Source organism: Pristis pectinata, chromosome 24, assembly GCF_009764475.1.
Source record: "Pristis pectinata isolate sPriPec2 chromosome 24, sPriPec2.1.pri, whole genome shotgun sequence".
NCBI classification, from domain to species: Eukaryota; Metazoa; Chordata; class Chondrichthyes; order Rhinopristiformes; family Pristidae; genus Pristis; species Pristis pectinata.
The window spans coordinates 29,314,447-29,334,874 of NC_067428.1; the positions used below are offsets into that span (position 1 = coordinate 29,314,447).

The window sequence follows — 20,428 nt, forward strand, 5'->3', positions numbered from 1 at the left end:
CAAGGAACCAGGTCTGGCAGGTGATTGGCAGTGGGAGCAGAAGTCCAGAGACTGGACAGTCAGAGACTTTTTCCCAGGGCGACAATGGCTAACATGAGGGGATGTAATTCTAAACTGATTGGAGGAAGGTATAAGGGGGATGTCAGGGGTAATTTTTTTACACAGAGGGTGATGGGTGCGTGGAACGCACTGCCGGCAGAGGCTGTGGGGGCAGATACATTAGGGACATTTAAGAGACTCTTAGACACATGAATGATAGAAAAATAGGGGGCTATGTGGGAGGGAAGGGTTAGATAGATCTTAGAGCAGGATAAAATGTTGGCACAACATTGTGGGCTGAAGGGCCTGTACAGTGCTGTAGTGTTCTATGTTCTATGTGCAGATGGGGGTGCATGGGAGGACAGGACTTTGGGCCCAGATACCTTGGATTAACTCTGTAAAGTGCCCAGGGATTACCTCTGATTTGACCAGTGTAAACACCACAACTGCTGATACAATAAGTCACTCAGACATTTCTTTAATTAAATTTTACACCGATCACAGAAGATTATAATATATTCTTAACTCATTATGATATTTGTGGCTCTTGATTGACACTTGAAAATAACGAACATCAGCAATAAAATGTACAGCATGGTAAATGAAACAGATTGAGTGGATTAGCGTTGTACCACTGGGAAACACTAGCAAAATTTCACACTGAAGTCATATAGGTTAAGCAGGCTATGACTTTATTCACTGGAGCGTAGGAGAATGAAGGGTGATTTTATAGAGGTGTATAAAATCATGAGGGGCATTGATAGGGTGAATGCACACAGTCTTTTTCCCAGGGTTGGGGAATGAAGAACTAGAGGGCATAGGTTTAAGGTGAGAGGGGAGAGATTTAACAGGAAACTGAGGGGCAACTTTTTCACCCAGAAGGTGGTGCGTATATGGAACAAGCTGCCAGAGGAAGTGGTAGAGGCAGGTACATTAGCAACATTTAAACGGCACTTGGACAGGTACATGGATGGGAAAGGTTCAGAGGGATATGGGCCAAATGCGGGCAAACAGGACTAGCTTAGATGGGAATCTTGGTCGGCATGGACCAGCTGGGTCAAAGGGCCTGTTTCTGTGCTGTATGACTCTGTGACTCTATGTTTATTTTGATTTTTCCCTTTGCCGGTTAATATCTTCCCCAATCAACGCCACCACATTCTTCTCCTTTTCTCTTTCACTACTTCATTGACATTTCCCTTCCCCCCACAGACGCTGCTCAACCTGCTGAGTTCCTCCAGCAGATTGTTTGTTGCTCCAGATTCCAGCGTCTGTGGTCCCTCGTGTCTCTTATTAAAACTTGTTCATCCCTAATCCAGTTCTGAACAAAAGGTAAAACTGGTGGTGTTGTTAACAGTAAGGAGGGCACTCTTGGGCTACAGGAGGATATTGATGAATTGGTGAAATGGACTGAATAATGGGAGATGGGATTTAATTCTGATAAATGTGAGGAGATGCTCTTTTGGAGGATTAATAAAGGTAGAATATAGTCCCTGAATGAGAGTTCCCTAGGGAGTATTGAGAAGCAAGGATCCCTGAAACTGGCAGCACAGGTAGCTGGCTGGTTGCGAAGGCATATGGGACACTTGAGAAACAAAGGACTGCAGACGCTGGAATCTAGATGAAAAACACGATGATGCTGGAGGAACTCAGCAGGCCAGGCAGCACCTGAGGAGAAATGTGGCATGAACATTGAATTCTCCCACTTTAAGTATTCCCCACAAACCCCCCACACCTCCCCATCCAGGCCTCTTCTTTTCTTCCCTTTCCTAGCCTGTCTCTCTTCTTTCTACCCCCCCTTTTTTCCTGCTTACCTTTTCAGTTATGAGGAGAAGGTGGAGAGACTGGGCTTATTTTCCTTGGAGTGGTGATGGTGGTCGGGGGGGATCTTGATTGAGGTATATAAAACTATGAGGAACATGGATAGAATAGATCGAAACTTCTCCCCATAGCAGAGGTGTCTAAAACCAGAGGTGGTAGGTTGAAGGGAGGGGCAGGAGATTTAGAAGGGATCTGAGGGAGGAATTTTTCACCTGGAGGAACACTCTGTCCTAGTGGGGTAGGGCTCTCCATTTAAGTATCTTGACTCGCCAAAGCTTAGAAGGCTAGGGACCAAGTGCTGGACAATGGGAATAGTATAAGACCATAAGACACAGGAGCAGAATTAGGCTATTCAGCCCATCGAGTCTGCTCCGCCATTTGACCATGGATGATATTTTTTCCTCTCAACCCCATTCTCCTGCCTTCTCCCCATAACCTTTGACACCCTTACTAATCAAGAACCTACCAACCACCGCTTTAAATATCCCAATCACTTGGCCTCCACAGCCGTCTGTGGCAATGTAGGGATGGGTACTTGATGATCAGGATGGGAATGGGGGCTTGAAGGACCTGTTTCTGTGCTGTGTGACTCATTGACTCTAAAAGGTCACATTAACGGTCATCAGTTGAATTGGCATTTTCACACAGGCTGAATCCCCACCCATATCTCTTGTCCTCTTGGAAGGTGAGGTGGACCAGATGGAGAACGTAGCTCAGATTCATGGGGGAATTCTCCTGTAACTTTGGAGGAGGATTGAGACAAAGCCCAGCGGAAAAAAAAGCAAAAGAATGCAAATGTTGGAAATTTGAGGTGAAGTCAAAGAGTGTTGGAAATACTCAGCAGGTCAAGCAGCATCGGCGGAGAGAGAACATGTTAATGTTTTAGGTCCGTGACCCTCTGTGGAACCAGGCAGAGTTAGAAAACAAGTATGTATTTAAGTTGCAGAAGAGGAATGTTTGCATTGTTTTTACGGAAGTCCTGAGGTTTTTCCTCTTCTTCTTATGGTATTGTGGTGGTAGCAACTTCTATATTGATGTCTAGGTCTGGAGCCAGGTTACCGCATCTATTGTGGTTATGAATGTGGGGCGTGTATCCCGGAAATAACTGGTAAAGGCAGTCTTTGTCAATATGTTCTACTTTTTTGCTGCAAACACAACTGACATTTGATTTGGATTTCCATTGGTATAGAGAAGTCTGTGCTTTGTGCTATCCAGTTCATACCCACTTCAAGGTTGTCTATTTACTACGTTGGTGATGGGTTCTCTGTTTGGGACTGGTGTTTCCCCACTGAGATCTTCATTGTTCCCAGCCAGTTGTCACTGGATTCTCTCCCACTGCAGCTTCCTTGATTTAAGCCTTGACCTTGGCACCCATTCTGCGATAGAACTGGTGTGATGGGCTCCCAGCGATGTGGGGGGTGAAGTGAGAGGTGGTGCCTTCGTTTTTAATACAGATGGAAACTCTCTTGTCTGACAACCCCGGTGGTCATGTTTTGAATATGTAGTACAGATTTATGTTAATTAACTAATTCTAACTAAGATCTAACTAAAATTAACTAAGATCTGTACTAATCTGTAACTAATTAACCTACCGGTGCAACTCTGCATTCTCAGCTGATAGTGTTTCTGGCTGAGGGAAACTTTGTGTTATGGACTGTTCTTGGAACTCTGACGTGACCGGGGAGTGCCTACAGTGACTGTACTTAAAAAGAACAGTTCTCCTGCTCAGCGGAAGATAACCAGGGGACAATTCCTGTTGTCCGCCACCGGTCAGGTCCCAAGGGAGCCGGACTAGACAGTTTCAACCTGCATCTTTTTCTCAAGCAGGCTTGTTTCTGATGCTGGGTTTATGCAGGAACCTGTCCCCTTGTTCCAATGTGGCCAGAATTGGAACCTTTCTCATGTTGTTTCTTTATGACATAGAAGGAGGCTATTCAGCCTATCGAGTCCATGCTGGTTCCCAGAGCAATCCCGTGAAGCCCATTCCCCCATTTTTCCCCCTGTAACCTATTCTCTTTCGCATGCCCTTCGATTTCCCCTCAATACTCCTACCGTCTGCTTGTACCAGAGGCAACTTACAGTGGCCAATTAACCAACCAATCTGCACATTTTTGGGAGGAAACTGGAGCATCCGGGGGAAACCCCACCCGGTGACAGAGAAAACGTGCAAACTCCACACAGTCAGCACCAGAGGTCAGGAATGAACCTGGGTCACTGGAGCTATGAGGCAACAGCACTACCTTGAGCTTCTGGGAGCATGTCTCTGGGCCTTGCCTGAGAGGGAAGGCACAGAAGGGGACATGAAAAGTGGAAGCAAACATACAAATATATTGAGAATAAGGAAGTATAGGTAGAGGAACTGCCATCATAGAGAGAAGTAGGCAAGCTACAGCACCAGATTCCATCAGCAGTGAGCCTGCCGTCTACAGCTTACCAGTTGAACAATGTCTAAAACCCCAGACTGAGGAACTGCAACTGAACCAAAGTCTTTCTGATCAAAATATTATCAACGCTCCTTTGACGTTGCTGTGTTTAATTGCCAGGGGTGGTGATACAATAGAGGCAAATACAATAGAGGCGTTTAAGAGGCTCTTAGATAGGCACATGGATGTGCAGAGGATGGAGGGATATGGACTCTGTTTAGGCGGAAGGGATTAGTTTAGTTAAGCATGTCATTAGTTTAATTAGTTTGGAACAACATCGTGGGCCGAAGGGCCTGTCACTGTGCTGTACTGTTCTATGATTTATGTTCTATTCCAGCTAAATATGCTGCAGATGCAGTTATTTAAATATGTGGCCACAGTTATTATCTACATGTGGCAAGCAACAGTAAAAAATACAGGGAGACTAATGAGATTTGATTGGTAGAGTACACTCTGTTAGTTGGCAATATTAGTAATGAGTGCAAGAAAGCAACAGTAGTGATTGTAAATCCCACTTAGTACGTTCATATATACAAAGGGTTAAACCAAGGGAGCACGCAGTGATGGGCAAGCAGTGAGGAAGGAACTGACCCTTGACCCTTGATAAAGACCTGAACAATTTTTGGACCATCTTGCATTTAGTTTTAGGATTTAAATCAACAGATCATCCTGCACGTGATGCACTCTCCTGCTTTAACCAGCTTTTTTCTGCGTGCATCTATTTTATTCTGGGGTTTGGTAATGTGAGAGCGGCAGTTCCCTCATTCCTCACGTACACCATCATTCTTTCTGTGAGCTCTCACAGCGAGTGTTACCAGGGTAACTGGCTGCAAAAGCCAACACAGCAGAGTCTGATCCAGTCTTTTGCCAATTTACATATACACTGCATCTACTGCTGAATTTTACTAATAGTGATCACTTTCTGAGGTGCTTTTATCTTCCTAAGGGGCTCCCTACTCAGCGCTGAACAAGATTAATTTACCAAACTCATGCTAGTAAAACTTGCTTACTCCCTGATCTGATGATTCAGGGTCACACAAGGTGGTCGGTTTAATTCACTAAACCATCAGGGATAGACTCAAAACCACTACAGAATAGATTGAAGTATTAATGGTTGTCACATCACTCAAATTCATCAATTTTAACAGACATTTGTGAGTAAATGAAGCTTAATCTAAATCATCTGCTATTCTGTGGAGTTAAAGCCATAAGGGTGAGTTTCCTTATTCAACATGTTTCTTCCAATAGAATCTGCAGTTCTTCTACTGCCTGAAACACTGATTCAGGGGTTGCAAAGGCAAAGTACTGACAGCAAAGCCAGTCTTCCAGTGTTACTTGGCTCGGTTCATCAAGGAAACGCTCTCCGAATTTCAGCGCCAGCAAGATGCATTTGATATTGAGCCAGCTTCTCAGCACATGTGGTGGGTCCTTGAGACCAGTGTTCACGCTGAATACTTTACTACATGGACCCCACAGTAAGGCTTGTAAGATGCCTTTTGCTTGACGGATATGTATTCTCTTATTTGGGTCAGCTCGCAAGAGCAGGTGGGCAAGGTTTTGAAGTCCTTCGGAGTAATTGGATAACTGGCGGATTTGAGGCAGATCACTTGTATTGTACTCCTCATCTGCATACTGCCTTGAAGTGTTCTCAAAGGGATTTGACATATGCAGAACTTCGTAGATCAAAATGCCTAACTGAAATTCATCAACCATTTTGTACTGGGATGAGGACATCATTTCGGGAGCTAAACGGGCATGGTCAGGGTGGAGCTTCTGATCAGTGGCAGCGCTCTTTTGCTTAGCTTTGGAGAAGTTGCTGATGACAAGCCTCGGCAACTGGAGACTGTCACCTTGTGCTTGACTCCCTGGATCAGACATCTGGCCAGCCATTTTAACCAGCAGCAAGTTTTCCAAGCGTAGGTCACAATGCGTAACACCCTGATTTTTAAGGTGTTCCAGCCCTAGGCACAGCTGCAGAAGAAGGAGGCTTATCTGACGTTCGTAGACATCTGCTTGGGACTCATGAAGGGACGTTGACTCATTTACAAACTCAGCCATGGTTTGGTAGGGAGTCTCCCGTGTGATGATCACAAGCTGGCGCCTATTATTCAGGTCGCTCTCTGGATTAGCCTCAGCATTTTCTGCAGTAATGCCAGGCTCATCGTTGGATCTTTCTGTCTCTGAAGTATTGCTACACAAGGCTGCATCTCCAGTAGGTGAGAGGTTTGCTGGAATAGTGGCCACAAAGAGACCTCTCACCTGTTGCACGTTGAAATGGATGGGGAGGCTTTTCTGTACTGAGAGACCGCTTGGTTCCATCTCCGGAGATTCTTGACTTAGAGCTTTGGAGATCTGCATTTGATAAAAATAAGAAGTGTACAATCAGACTATAAAGCAGCAGGCAATGTTATTTTGAAATTAGGTTTCATTCCAGAGCAACAAGAAGATGAAACTATCATAAAGGCACTCAGGTATAGTGTCCTGAACTAAATGAAGTGCGCTTGTAATGCTTATAGATTTATATTCATTTGTTGCTAAACCAATGAAAACCTTACGCTCTTTCACCACCTACAGACACTCATAGAGTCATAGAGTCAAACAGCATGAAACAGGCCCTTCGGCCCAACTGGTCCATGCCGATCAAGATTCCCATCTAAGCTAGTCCCATTTGCCCACGTTTGGCTCATATCCCTCTAAACCTTTCCTACCCATGTTCCTGTCCAAGAACCTTTTAAGTGTTGTTAGTGTACCTGCCTCAACCACTTCCTCTGGCAGCTCATTCCATATACTGACTACTGTCTGGGTGAAAAGGTTGCCCCTCAGGCTCCTATTAAATCTCCACCCCCCCCCCCCCTTGCCTTAAACTTATGCCCTCTAGTTCTTGATTCCCCAACCCTGAGAAAAAGACTGTTCACCCTCAATCCATTCCAATCGCATTCAATCCATAATAAAGTGCGGATGTAACAGAAACTACAGCATTTTTTCCTTATCAAAAACAGGTTATAGATCCCAGAAAAATACCAGTGTGTGGAGGATATTTGTTTAAAAATATTTGTGCATGTATTAATTCTATGTTACTTAAAGCAGTACGGTCTTGTTTGACTGACAAGGGAATTACCCAATCATCTCCACTCTGCTTGTCCATAGCAAAGTCACCAAATGAAACCATCTTTAAACTAACAAGAAAGTATGCCATGTTAAAAGGTAAACTATAAAATATTTAGAATTGGTCTATCATTTGAGGTTTTCTTCCATATTCTTCTGAAAATCTTTGTGGCTCTAGCTCAGTGAGGCAACTTGGTCAGCAGGGTGAGTTGGGCTGAAGGGCCTGTTTCCATGCTGTATAATTCTATGACGCTATAACTCTGTATAAAAGAGTTAGAACATAGAATATTAGAGCATAGTACAGGCCCTCCAGCCCACATTGTTGTGGCGGCATTTTATCCTGCTCTAAGATCTATCTAACCCTTTCTTCCCACATAGCATTCCATTTCTCTATCATTCATGTGTCTATCTAAGAGTCTCTTAAATGTGCCTAATGTATCTGCCTCCACCACCTCTGCCGACAGTGAGTTCCACGCATCCACCACTCTCTGTGTAAAAAAACTTACCCCTGACATTCCCCCTTATACCTTCCTCCAATCACCTTAAAATTATGCCCCCTCGAGTTAGCCATTGTCACTCTGGGAAAAAGTCTCTGACTGTCCAGTTAAGAACTGTTTTCCTGTTTTCTCTATATTGATGCAAATGTTTGAAACCATCACACTCTTTAAATTTTTTTACCTTAGTTTCTTCATAATTGTTACAAAAATCTTCTGACTTTACCTCACAAACAGAGAAATATATTTCTGAAATTTAATTGTTTTAGCTAAGGTTTACCACATAAATATTGGGAAGAAGCTTCTCAAAAATTCAACTTTTTTTTTGACTGTTGTCTACACACTAAAGCCAAAAGATCTGGATGAAAAGTTTGGTAATTTCCTGATGCTGATTGCAAAATTATGGTCTTACTGGTGGAAGGAGATTTCACAATTCGTGATAGAATATTTACATAGTAACGGCTTTAATCAGACAGTTAGCCTGCTTTTCCGCTGCAGAACAATCAAGTATCTTCATTGCTGTGGTGTACCTTGCAACAGGGATCTATGGGCAGCTTATTACTGAATGACGTTTCACTGGATCTGCTTTATTGGCATTGAGGTCTATTATAGTTACCAACTGCTGCTGTAACATAATACAAGTTAGGAATCTAATCCGCAGTTTGTACTGCCTAATATTACACAAAGCATGTATTTAACAATTAGGCCGACAGGGAGGACCACAAAAAAGTCCTGCATTTTATTGCTTCAGTTTTAGCTTTTTTGAATACTAATATCTTTTGGCTATTTTATTCTAGTTATATTGGTTTCTGTTATCTCATTCTGCTGTGAAATATTGAGGCAGCTGAGGTAAATACTTTGATGAGGCAGTGAAGGCCATTAAGTGGGACGTTAGCATCAGAAACAGAGTTTGCAATTCCTCTTGTGCATTGTAATGTTTCTGTGTGCTTTGTAAATGAACTTCACGTAACACCCAGTTGTTAGATGGGAACAGAGACCACAGGAAGTACAGGAACCGCTGCCTCAAGAAGGCAACATCCATCATCAAAGGTCCTCATCATCCGGGCCATGCCATCTTCTCGCAGCTCCCATCGGGCAGGAGGTACAGAAGCCTGAAGTCCCACACCACCAGGCTACTTCCCTTCAACCATTCGGTTCTTGAACCAACCGGCACAACCCTAATCACTACAGTTTAGCAACACGATGACCACTTTGATCACTTTGCACTAACATTGACATTTTTTTGTTCTAATTGTGTTCTTTCTTGTAAATATTGTGTATAATTTATGTTTTTCTTGTGAATGGTGCTTATCTAATGCTCGGTGCCTGTGATGCTGCTGCAAGTAAGTTTTACATTGCACCTGTGCACACATGTACTTGTACATATGACGATAAACTCAACTTTGACATCAATGATGTTCAAGAAATATTAATTGACATCACCTAGGCAGTCAACATGGGCAACTCACACCAAACCAGGCCTGACTGGACAATTGAGATCAGCCGTGAAGTTGGTTTCAGGGGGTCTGTCCTCACCTAGTCCACTGCTCGGGAGTCCAAGCATTGACTTTGATGCTGCCCTTTCCTGACAGCAGAGCCATCTGATAGACTTTGGCTGTCAGATGGCCTTCCACTGTCTGGCACTGACCACATTTGCAGTAGTGGCTTAGTGCGCCTTGTGATGGGGAAGGACATCTAACCAACTGCTGTTAATGTATGTGCATTGTGATCTGGCACAGATCGTCGAGCAGTGGGAGGTGTTTAACTTGCCTGCCACAAAGGCTGTCTGGCCAAGTAAATGGTTAGTGATACATTGTCAGCACAGTAAGATGCCCCACGGTGCACACTAATGTTATCAGACACACAGAGAACTATTAGGCAGTAGCATTTTTGGCTTCTTATCGGTGCTGCTTGCAAAGGCAGATAACAGAGGTAGAGCTATCAACAATATTCCTTTATTGAAGGCAATGATTTTCTACCATAGTAGTGGCTGGTGCAACAATGTGTCAAGAACATACCCCGCAGTGCACTCCGTTCTTAATGCAACTCTTACACTATATACATTACACTGCTTCCTATTTGAAAAGGAAATAATCCCATTAAAAAACATCCATTATTTACACCTACATAGTTTTACAATAGACTAGGTATTTTCATATGTATACACAGTTATCAACTTATTCAATTATAAATTCACTCTAATGGCCTGAGATCTTCTCAACTGCACAGGTATTTTTGGCAACCCCGAAGTAGCATCCAGAAGCTCCCATTTCTGGTGGATCATCTCCTTCCTTAGGCCATGTGTCATTGACTCGGTTTGGGGTCTCCAGTGCCTTCTGACTCATGTTCTGCCCTGTGATAGGTGCAGCAATCAACCTACCATGTAACTCAAATGCCGCTTGTCATGGTCTCGATCACCATCTACTTGGTTATTGTGCATGTACCAACTCATCCAAAGGGACCTTTCAATATGTCATCCATCTTTACCATATAGTTCCTGACCTCTGGCACCTCCACAGTATACCTTGGTCTATGACAACCTTTCATAGGCCAGTGGCTGAACACTCTCATGGAATACCCCACATGAAGCCCTCCCTCCAATCCTGATAAAATCTGCCACCTCTTCTGGTTCCTCTTCTTTTTGTCTACAAGACCTTTCTACTTGGCCTGCACCAAACTCAGCCATTTCCACAACCAATAACCAAGCAGCAACATAACTTGGAATAGCCTGTGTGCAGTGAGTCCTGTACATAAGCAGACACGATGTCAGTGGATGACTCATGGACCACATGGACTCCTTATCCAATGACGTTGCTTCAGTGTTTCCCTCGCTGGTGGGCAGAGTGCTCAGCCTCCTCATGAGACACTGGGTGGTATGTGGACACATTAGCGGTGTGTGATGAACTGTGCCAACCTCAACTGCAGACCACTGTGAATCCAGTTCCTCAGGGAAACCAGGGGCTGCAAATACTGACCTCAGAGCCTCAGTGGCTGCACAATCAAATGGCAACACTTCCGCGCACTTCGAGTAGCATTCACCCATTCCCCACCGCTCATGCCGGAAGGGGTGAGCTAGCCACCTCCACATCGTGATCAAAGTGTTTGTGTTCATGGTGGCAAATGTGCTGCCTATTCTTTGGGCTGCCTGGTGTCCCAACCTGCAGAGCACCCCTTTGTGATGGCATTCCCCAGTGGCCGAACCAGCATTTCCCACCTTTTGGGTATTTGTGACCCAATGATTCCCCCTTGAAGTGGCTTCCTGTGACCAGGTGACCTAATGCTGTGGACAAGGGCGAGCCATCATTTCAGTCCTTTCTTCCTTGTCCAACATTTACTTTCCAGAATCACTCCACATGTGAAACTGCTTCACATCCTCAAATGTCATTTCCAGACTGATGATGATCCCATTTCTTCCTCAACCGTTAAGTCCTTCACAATGTATGTCCTCTCATCGTACAGTCTGTACATGGAGCAACCCCCCAGTGCCAGATCTTAGGATGTCTGAATCTTGCACCTTTGGTCCCATATCTTCAACCAGACCAGGGATTAACCAGTCCTGGGATTAACCAAACCAGGGATTAACCAGTTGTTTCATTGAACTGTAGCATCATTTCCCTTGGTTGCATTTCCCAAACCTGTAACAATTGCAAATCTCTGACAGATTAAAATGTCCCATCAAGGTCTGAGTCCCCTGACGGGACTTTGTCTGTGGTTTCCAGATTTACTGGGTGCACTTAGTCTCCAGCCCTCATTATGTAGCAACAGGTTTGGCCACATTGCTCTGTTTGCTGCCCTTCCCCTCTCAGCTACAGATCATTTTTTTGCTTGCATCAAGTCAACTTGCATTTTTTGAGTTTTCTGACAAATCCGCCACCTCCACCATCTGTCACAGTCACTGGTCTACTTAAGGAACCCTATTCTTTATCTCTTTTTAATGGATTGCAGTCCTGCTACTCCCTAAATCAGCAACGTCACACCTCAATGCACAGTTCAGTCTTATTGATTGTAGGGGAAATGTCTGAGGTGGATCTATCAACAGAATATCTTTCATTGAAGGCAGTCACTCCCAACTAAATAGCTGTGGCTGGTATAACAACGGTTCAAAGACACATGATGTGATACATACAGTTGTTTAAATCACCATTACACCACATACTCTGCAAGGTGGGTGATCAAAAACTTGCTTATCGAGTTAACTTTGAGAGCCTGAGAGGATCAGAACTTGTAATTGGAGTAGGTAAAATGTACCCTTGAGCCTGTTTGGTTTGTTGATTGAAGAATATCACACTGGGAGCACAGAATGCAGTACACTACATAGGAAGAAATGAAAGTGGATTGTTGCTTCACCTGGATAAGCAGGATTTGGGTCCCTGGATGGTGGGAAGTGAAAAGGTGAATGAACAGGTATAATTTGGTATGGGTAATAGTGTAAATTAGCAGGTATCATAGTGGCAGGCACGGTAGTGTAGTGATCAGCATAAACCTATTACAGTGCAAGAGACCCAGGTTCAATTCCGGCCACTGTCTGTAAGGAGTTTGTATGTTCTCCCTGTGTCTGCGTGAGTTTCCTCCGGGTGCTCCGGTTTCCTCCCACATTCCAAAGATGTACAGGTTAGGAAGCTGTGGGCATGCTATGTTGGTGCCGGAAGCGTGGCAACACTCTATGCAAAAGATGATTTTCATTGTGTGTTTTGATGTACATTGACTAATAAAGATATCTTATTTTGAAAGGACAGTTTACTAGGTTTGAAAGCTAGTTACTGGAATATTTTAGTCCCAAAGTTAATGCTTTAGAGCTTTATCTCTACTCTGATTGGACTAGAAATACCCGTGACAGAAAAGAAAACAACAGTAATTTATGAAGGAAAACACCCCAATGCTCTGCACAGGAACATGATCCTGATGAAGGGTCTTGGCCCGAACATCGACTGTTTATTTCCCTCCATGACGCTGAGCTGCTGAGTTCCTCCAGCACTTTTTGTGTATTGGCTTACAGGAACATTATCAGGCAAGATATGGCACTGAGCCAGATAAAGAAAAGTGACAGGTAACCAATGCTTGGTTAAAGATTTAGCTTTAAGGACATGAGAAGTAGGAGCCGGAGAAAGGTGTAGAAACCCCCTTGAGTCTGCACCACCACTTATCAAGACCGTGCCTGAACTTTTATCTTGGATCTATTTCCCCACCATTTCCCATATCCCTTGATTCCCTCAGTGCCCAATAGTCTATCAGTCTTGGTCTTGGTTCTGCTCGACACAGTTTAAATTCCAACCTAGCAAATTCAGGAACATTGCACTTTGTCCTCTCATCCTAATTACTGATATGAATTTAAATAGCCAAGGCCCAGCAATGATCCTTGAAGTACCCCACCAGCTACGCACTGCCAACCTGAAACCGATCTTTATTGCTCTCTTCTGTTTTCTCTCTACTAAGTAATCCTCAATCCATACTGCTACATTACTCCCTCAATCTCACAAGTTCTAATCTTGTGTAGCAATTTATTGTGTGCCATGTTTTTGAATGTTTCCTGAAAATCTGATATTGTACATCATCTACCCTGTTAACTGCACTCTCAATAAACACATAAGGCCTGCTCCTGCTCCTATTTTATATGTTCCCATATTTCAGTGAGAGGAGCTGCCCATTTCTCACTCTGCTCCGTCGCTGGATTCCACGTGGCAGAGCCCAAACATTCCCCATTCCCCCATTGCACGTCGGGACCCCTTCTCCTCCTGAATCTGGTGCCGACTGCAACTCCCATTCATCCGAATGGGAACTCACGACCTGGAGATTCAGAGGAAAAAGGTAAGGAAATCAGTCCAGATGAAGGGTCTTGGCCCGAGTTGTCAACTGTCCATTTTCCTCCACAGATGCTGCCTGACCCGCCGAGTTCCTCCAGCATTTTGTGTGTTGCTCCAGATTTCAGCATCCGCAGTCTCTGGTGTCTCTGAATAGTTTCTTACTGTTTTATTTTATTTTAATTTAATTCATTTTTAATCAATTACAACTCTTTTAGTAGTTTCTAAATGTGTTTCAAAATCAGAGACGGTTTAAAAACTTTTATATTTCTGTCCCGGATTTGAGTGGAGGAGGGGATCTCCTCTTAGCCCTGTCTGTCACACCATTCTGGGACCCAGGGCCCAGAGCTACACCGACTGAGACACATCCCCTGCTGAGGCCCTGCTACACCTCTCTGCACACTTTCTGGGTGCTGGCAAGCTGGTCATCAGCTGTTCTGACCCTCCATAGTGTCAGGAAGGGAGAACAGGCTGGAGTCACAGTCAGTAAGTTGGTACTTAACACAGCTTCATTCTGTCCTTGAGTCCCTCAAGCATTCTTTCCCTGTCAATACTCTAGGTTAATCACTTAATGGTTCCCCAAATTTTCCAAAATGTTCTTTACATCAACTACCATGAATATAGCTGCAAAAGTCTCTGCCATTTCCTTAGTCATCATTATAACCTTCTCCAAATCTTCCTCTAATAAATCTGTAGTTATTGACTTCAGGGAGCAGGGCAGAGTACACACCCCTGTATGTGTCAGTGGTGCTGAGCTGGAGATAGGACACATAGAACAGTACAGCACAATACAGGCCCTTCAGCCCACAATGTTGTGCCAACCTTTAAACCTCGCCTAAGACAATCTAACCCCTTCCTCCCACATATCCCTCTATTTTAAATTCCTCCATATGCCTATCTAGGAATCTCTTGAATTTGACCAATGTACCTGCCTCCACCACCAGCCCAGGCAGCGCATTCCATGCTCTGGGTAAAAAAAAACCTCCCTCTGGTATCTCCCTTGAACTTACCACCCGTTACTTTAAAGCCATGCCCTCTTGTACTGAGCATTGGTGCCCTGGGAAAGAGGCGCTGGCTGTCTACTCTATCTATTCCTCTTAATATTTTGTACACCTCTATCATGTCTCCTCTCATCCTCCTTCTCTCCAAAGAGTAAAGCCCCAGCTCCCTTAGTCTCTCCTCATATGCAAGATGGCTGAGAGATTCAAGTTTCCATGTGTAAATATCACCAATAGCTTGTCCTGGTCAAACTACATAGACGCTATGGCCAAGAAAGGACACCAGTACCTCTACTTCCTCAGGAGGCTAAAGAAATTCGGAATGTCCCAGTTGATCCTCATCAATTTTTATAGATGCACCACAGAAAGCATCCTAGCAGGACATATCACGACTTGGTACGGCAACTGCTCTGCCCATGACCGCAAGAAATTGCAGAGAGTTGTGGACACAGCTCAGTCCAGTGCAGATCCAGCCTACCCTCTATTGACTTTGTCTGTACTTCTTGCTGCTTTGGGAAAGCAGCCAACATGATCAAAGACCCCTCCCACCCCAGTCATTCTCTCTTCTCCCCCCTTCCATCAGGTACAAGATACAAAATCTTGAAAACAGGCACCACCAGGGTCAAGGACACTGTCTATCCCCTTATTATAAGACTCTTGAACTCTTATGATAAAGGTGAACCTTTGACCTCACAGTCTACCTTGTCATGGCCCTTGCAACTTATTGTCTACCTGCACCGCACTTTCTCTGTAACTCTATATTCTGCTTCTCTGTACACTATATTCTGCATTCTGTTATTGCTTTTCCTTTTGTACTACCTCGAGGTACTGATGTTTTAGTATGTTTCTGTATGGATGGCATGCAAAGCAAAGTTTTTCACTGTTTATCTTGGTACATGTGACAATAATAAACCAATGACTAATTACCAAGAGTCTCGTCCTTCTTACATGCACTGCTGCAATTTATTTTTATATTCTGTGTTGTTTCATGCTTCATTTTCTATCACATTAAGTTTTGTCTCGAAGGAGGAGATGAGGAGGTTTCCAAAGGAAATTCTAAAGGTTAATGCCATAGGGTGATGGGAATTGGGGATGTGGAAGTGGGCAGAAAAAAGTAGTGCGGAGATCCCCGAGGGTTGTAAGGCTATGACTTGTATGATTTGCACATTGCTAAGCAACTACCGGCAGTTGATGACTGGAGCTTACAGAGACAAAAAGCTATGCAGATAATGACGTGGCTAACCTGACTGAGTACATTGTGTGTTAGAGCCTGCTTCGGAAACAAAAGATCCTTTCTTGTGGAATGCAACAGACAGTTTCATATCTCTGTCCATTGTATTACAGATCAAGAAATGGTGTTGCTGTACCACTGACTTTACAGTCTGGATGTTCATAAAGAACAAATTACTGTAGATAGTTTGTGCACAGTATTTTTATAATGCGGGTCAATTTGTGATGGTGGAAGGATTCAACAGATGGCACTGCCATGACTTGCTGTGCTCTTTTCGAGGAAAAATACACAGCCAGCATAACTACTGTCAAAGACAGCTGCATTAGGGAGATATTTGGACCACTGTGTTTGTCACAGAAACAAGTGAATGACAGAGGCAGCTGGCTAAAAACTGTGAAACAGTTCATTGGTAACAGAGTCTCTATGTAGAAATAAGCTGCTCTTTAGTTACCAACTTTTACAGAGTCACCCTCGAATCAGTAACTTTATAAAGTGTCGAACAAAACATGGTATGTATTCATGGGTTCATAGTTTAGGTCAATGACCTTTCAAGTTCATTAACTGAAACATTATCTCTTTCTCTCTGCTGCCTGGAAGTCATGTTTGTGAATTTCATTTCTGGCCACAGATCTTACTCCGTATCCTGTCTTTTTCCTCTATGTGAGAGGGGATCTCATTGAAACCTACTGGATACTGGATACGGAAACCAACCTCCCCTCCATGGCTCTGTCTATACCTCTCACTGCCTTGGTGAAGCAGCCAGCATAATCAAAGATCCCACTAACCCGGGTCATTCTCTCTTATCCCCTCTCCCATCAGGCAGAAGATACAGGAGCCTGAAGGCACAGAACACCAGGCTCAAGGACAGCTTCTATACCACTGTGATAAGACTATTGAACAGTTCCCTTATACGATGAGATCGACTCTTGACCTCACAATCTACCTTGTTTGACCTTGCATCTTATTGTCTACCTGCAATGCATGTCCCTGTAGCTGTGGTAGTTTACTCTGTATTCTGTTATTGTTTTTACATGTACTACCTTAATGCACTCTGTACTAACCCAATGTAACTGCACTGTGTAATGAATTGATCTGTACGAACAGCATACAAGACAAGTTTTTCACTGTACCTCGGTACAAGTGACAATAATAAACCAATACCAATACCAATACTGAAAGGCCTGGATAGAGTGGACGTGGAGAGGATGTTTCCATTAGTAGGAAAGTCTAGGATACGAGGACACAGCCTCAGAATAAAGGGACGTTCCTTTAGAACTGAGATGAGGAGGAATTTCTTCAGCCAGAGGGTGGTGAATCTGCAGAATTTGTTGCCGCAGAGGGGGGCCAAGTGTACTGTATTTAAGGTAGAGATTGATAGGTCCTTGGTAAGGGGGTTAAGGGTTCTGGGGAGAAGGTGGGGGGAATGGGCACTCACACGGGCCCCAGCTATGCCTGCCTTTTCGTCAGCTACATGGAACAGTCCATGTTCCAAGCCTACACCAGTAAAGCTCCCCTACTCTTTCTCTGCTGCACTGATGACTGCATTGATGCTGCTTCCTGCACCCGTGCTGAGCTCATCAATTTCATCAACTTTGCCTCCAATTTCCACCCTGCCCTCAAATTTACTTGGTCCATCTCCGACACCTCTCTCCCCTCCCTGGATCTCTCTGTCTCCATCTCCAGAGACAGATTATCCACCGACATTTTTTACAAACCCACTGACTCCCCCAGTTACCTTGATGACACCTCTTCCCACCCAGTCACTTGCAAGGACACCATCCCCTTCTCCCAGTTTCTCCGCCTCCGCCGCATCTGTTCCCATGATGAGGCTTTCCATTCCAGGTGGCCAGCCACTTCAAGTCCACATCCCATTCCCACACTGGCACGCCTATCCGCGGCCTCCTCTACTGCCACGTTGAGGCCAGGCGCAGGTTGGAGGAACAACACCTCATGTCCTGCCTTGGGAGTCTCCAACCTGACGGCCTTAACATTGAGTCCTCTAACTTCTGGTAACCTCTCCCCTTTCTCCCTCACCTCACCACCCCTTTGTCTTCCTTCATTCCTGTGGCCTCTTTACCCCTTCCCCACCCTCATGACCTACCCATCTATTCCCCACCTCCTTCCCTTTATTCCATGGTCTACTGCCCTCTCCTACCAGATTCCTTGTCCTTCAGCCCTTTGTCTCTTCTACCTATCACTTCTCAACTTGTTACCGTCTCCCCCCTCCCCCAGCTACCTACCTTCCCCCTCTCACCTGGATTCACCTATCCCCTGCCTGCGTGTGCTTCTTCCCCTCCCCCCACCTTCTTATTCTGGCTTCTGCCCTCTTCCTTTCCAGTCCTGATGAAGGGTCTCAACCCGAAACGTCGACTGTTTATTCCCCTCCACGGATGCTGCCTGACCTGCTGAGTTCCTCCAGCATTTTGTGTGTGTGTTGCTCCAGATTTCAGCATCTGCCGTCTCTCTTGTGTCTCCGTGAAAAAAAATCAGCCAGGATTGAATGGCGGAGCAGGCTTGATGGGCTGAATGGCCTAATTCTGCTTTGATCTTGTGGCCTTATATTTCATAATGACAGAGGAGGCCATTCAGCCCACCGAGTCCGTGCTGGCTCACAGAACAATCCCATTCCCCGCTAATTTTCCCTGTAACCTATTGTCCTCAAATTCCCAATCAATCCCACCCTCTGCTCCTAGAAACTTCCATTCACCTACACACCAGGGGCAACTCACAGCAGCCAATTAACCTCCCCACCCGCAGGTCTTTGGGATGTGGGAGGAAACCAGAGCACCCGGAGGAGGCCCAAAGGGACGTGCAAATTCCACAAAAAAGCACCAGAGATCAGGATCAATCCCGTCACTGGAGCTGTGAGGCAGCAGCTCGATCAGCTGTGCAACAGCAATGCGCATGGAATCTACAGCAGAGACACAGGCCACTGCGGTGGTGTTTGTGATCCACACAAACATTTATTGACCCCCCACTTTATCCCGCTCCCCCCCTAAATGATAATGCCCACAACCAAGGCAATGTCTTAACTCTCAATCAACCTATGATGATTCTTATTTACCTACTACTCTTTCTCATACATTTCTTTCATCTGAATTCATTACATCTCATGTATTCCTTAAACCTTTGACATCCAGCTCTTTCCCCTGAGCATTGGCTTCCAGCCAATCTGGTTAATCCTTCCTCAATGCTCTGATATTGTCCCTTTCAAGTCTGTACATGTCAGTTCTAGTTTGAAGCATTGGTTTATCCCAGGCCCTGCCACATATCAACAGGTTGCTGTTGAGAAAGCTGTTATTTCTAGTGTTCCATATGGGTCACTTTCTACAAGAGACTGAGATGCATTTTACTTTCTGTGCCTTCTCGAACCCAGGGTGCTGAAGCTCTGAGACAGCAGCACCACCCACTGCACTGATGCGCCGTCAACTGTGAATTCCCCTCCAAGTCCCACACCACACTGTCTTGCAAGTTTGGCATGTCATCAAAGTCTGACATATTCCTACAGATGTCCGGTGGAGAGCATTCTGACTCATTGCATCACAGCCTGGTATGAGCAGGCACGGTGGTGTAGCAGTTAGCGTAATGCTATTACAGCAGTAGTGACCTGGGTTCAATTCTGGCCACCGTCTGTAAGGAGTTTGTACGTTCTCCCCATGTCTGCGTGGGTTTTCCTCGTGTGCTCCGGTTTCCTCCCACGTTCCAAAGACGTACGGGTTAGGAAGTTGTGGGCATGCTATGTTGGCGCTGGAAGCGTGGTGACACTTGCGGGCTGCCCCCAGAACACTCTACACTAAAGATGTATTTCACTGTGTTTCGATGTACATGTGACTAATAAAAGATATCTCATCTAATCTAACCTAATCTGTGGCAAATCCAATGCACAGGGACACAAGAGGCTATAGACAGAGGTGGGACTCAGCCAGTTCCTTCACAGGTACAGCTCTCCCCTCCACCGAGGACATCTACAAGAGGCAATGTCTCAGGAAGGTGACATCCATCATCAGGGACCCCACCATCCGGGCCGTGCCCTCTTCTCGATGCTGCCATCAGGCAGGAGGCACAGGAGCCTGAAGACACACACCTCAATGTTCAACAACAGCTTCTTCCCCACTGCTGTCAGGTTCTTGAAACAATCTGAAAAACCCTAATTCTACCTCAGACTATATTTCCCTCAAATTACACTGATGCCATTATGTTTCTTTTGTCATGTAAATGATGTATAATTTATATTAATTTAAGTGTATGTAATTTACATTTGTCATGTTTATAATGTACTGTGCTGCTGCTACAAAAAACTAACTTTCATGACATTGTCCAGGACAATAAACTTGAACTTGAACTTGAAATATGTCACTGTTCCTTCATTATCTGAGCCCAAATCTGTGAAATCACTTTCCTGTTCCGTGGGAGATACATTCACTAGAAGGACTACAGCAGTTCAAAAGGATAGCTCACTGAAGATGGAGAGTCGCCATTTCAAACTATTTTTAAAGCTCAGAATTATCAAAATACGATCAGG

The 20,428-nt window shown here is 44.7% G+C and overlaps 1 protein-coding gene across 2 annotated transcripts in view; it reads right to left on the minus strand.

Annotated features, from left to right (window-relative positions):
- Window positions 1–510: 510 nt before the first annotated feature.
- peak3 (PEAK family member 3) overlaps window positions 511–20,428 on the minus strand; it is a 36,093-nt gene continuing 16,175 nt past the window's right edge. For both annotated transcript variants that reach the window (XM_052037721.1, XM_052037722.1), the window contains one exon: window positions 511–6,632. In XM_052037721.1, coding sequence (XP_051893681.1) covers window positions 5,508–6,632 — 1,125 coding nt within the window. In that variant the 3' untranslated portion in view covers window positions 511–5,507. The remainder of the gene's footprint in view (window positions 6,633–20,428) is intronic.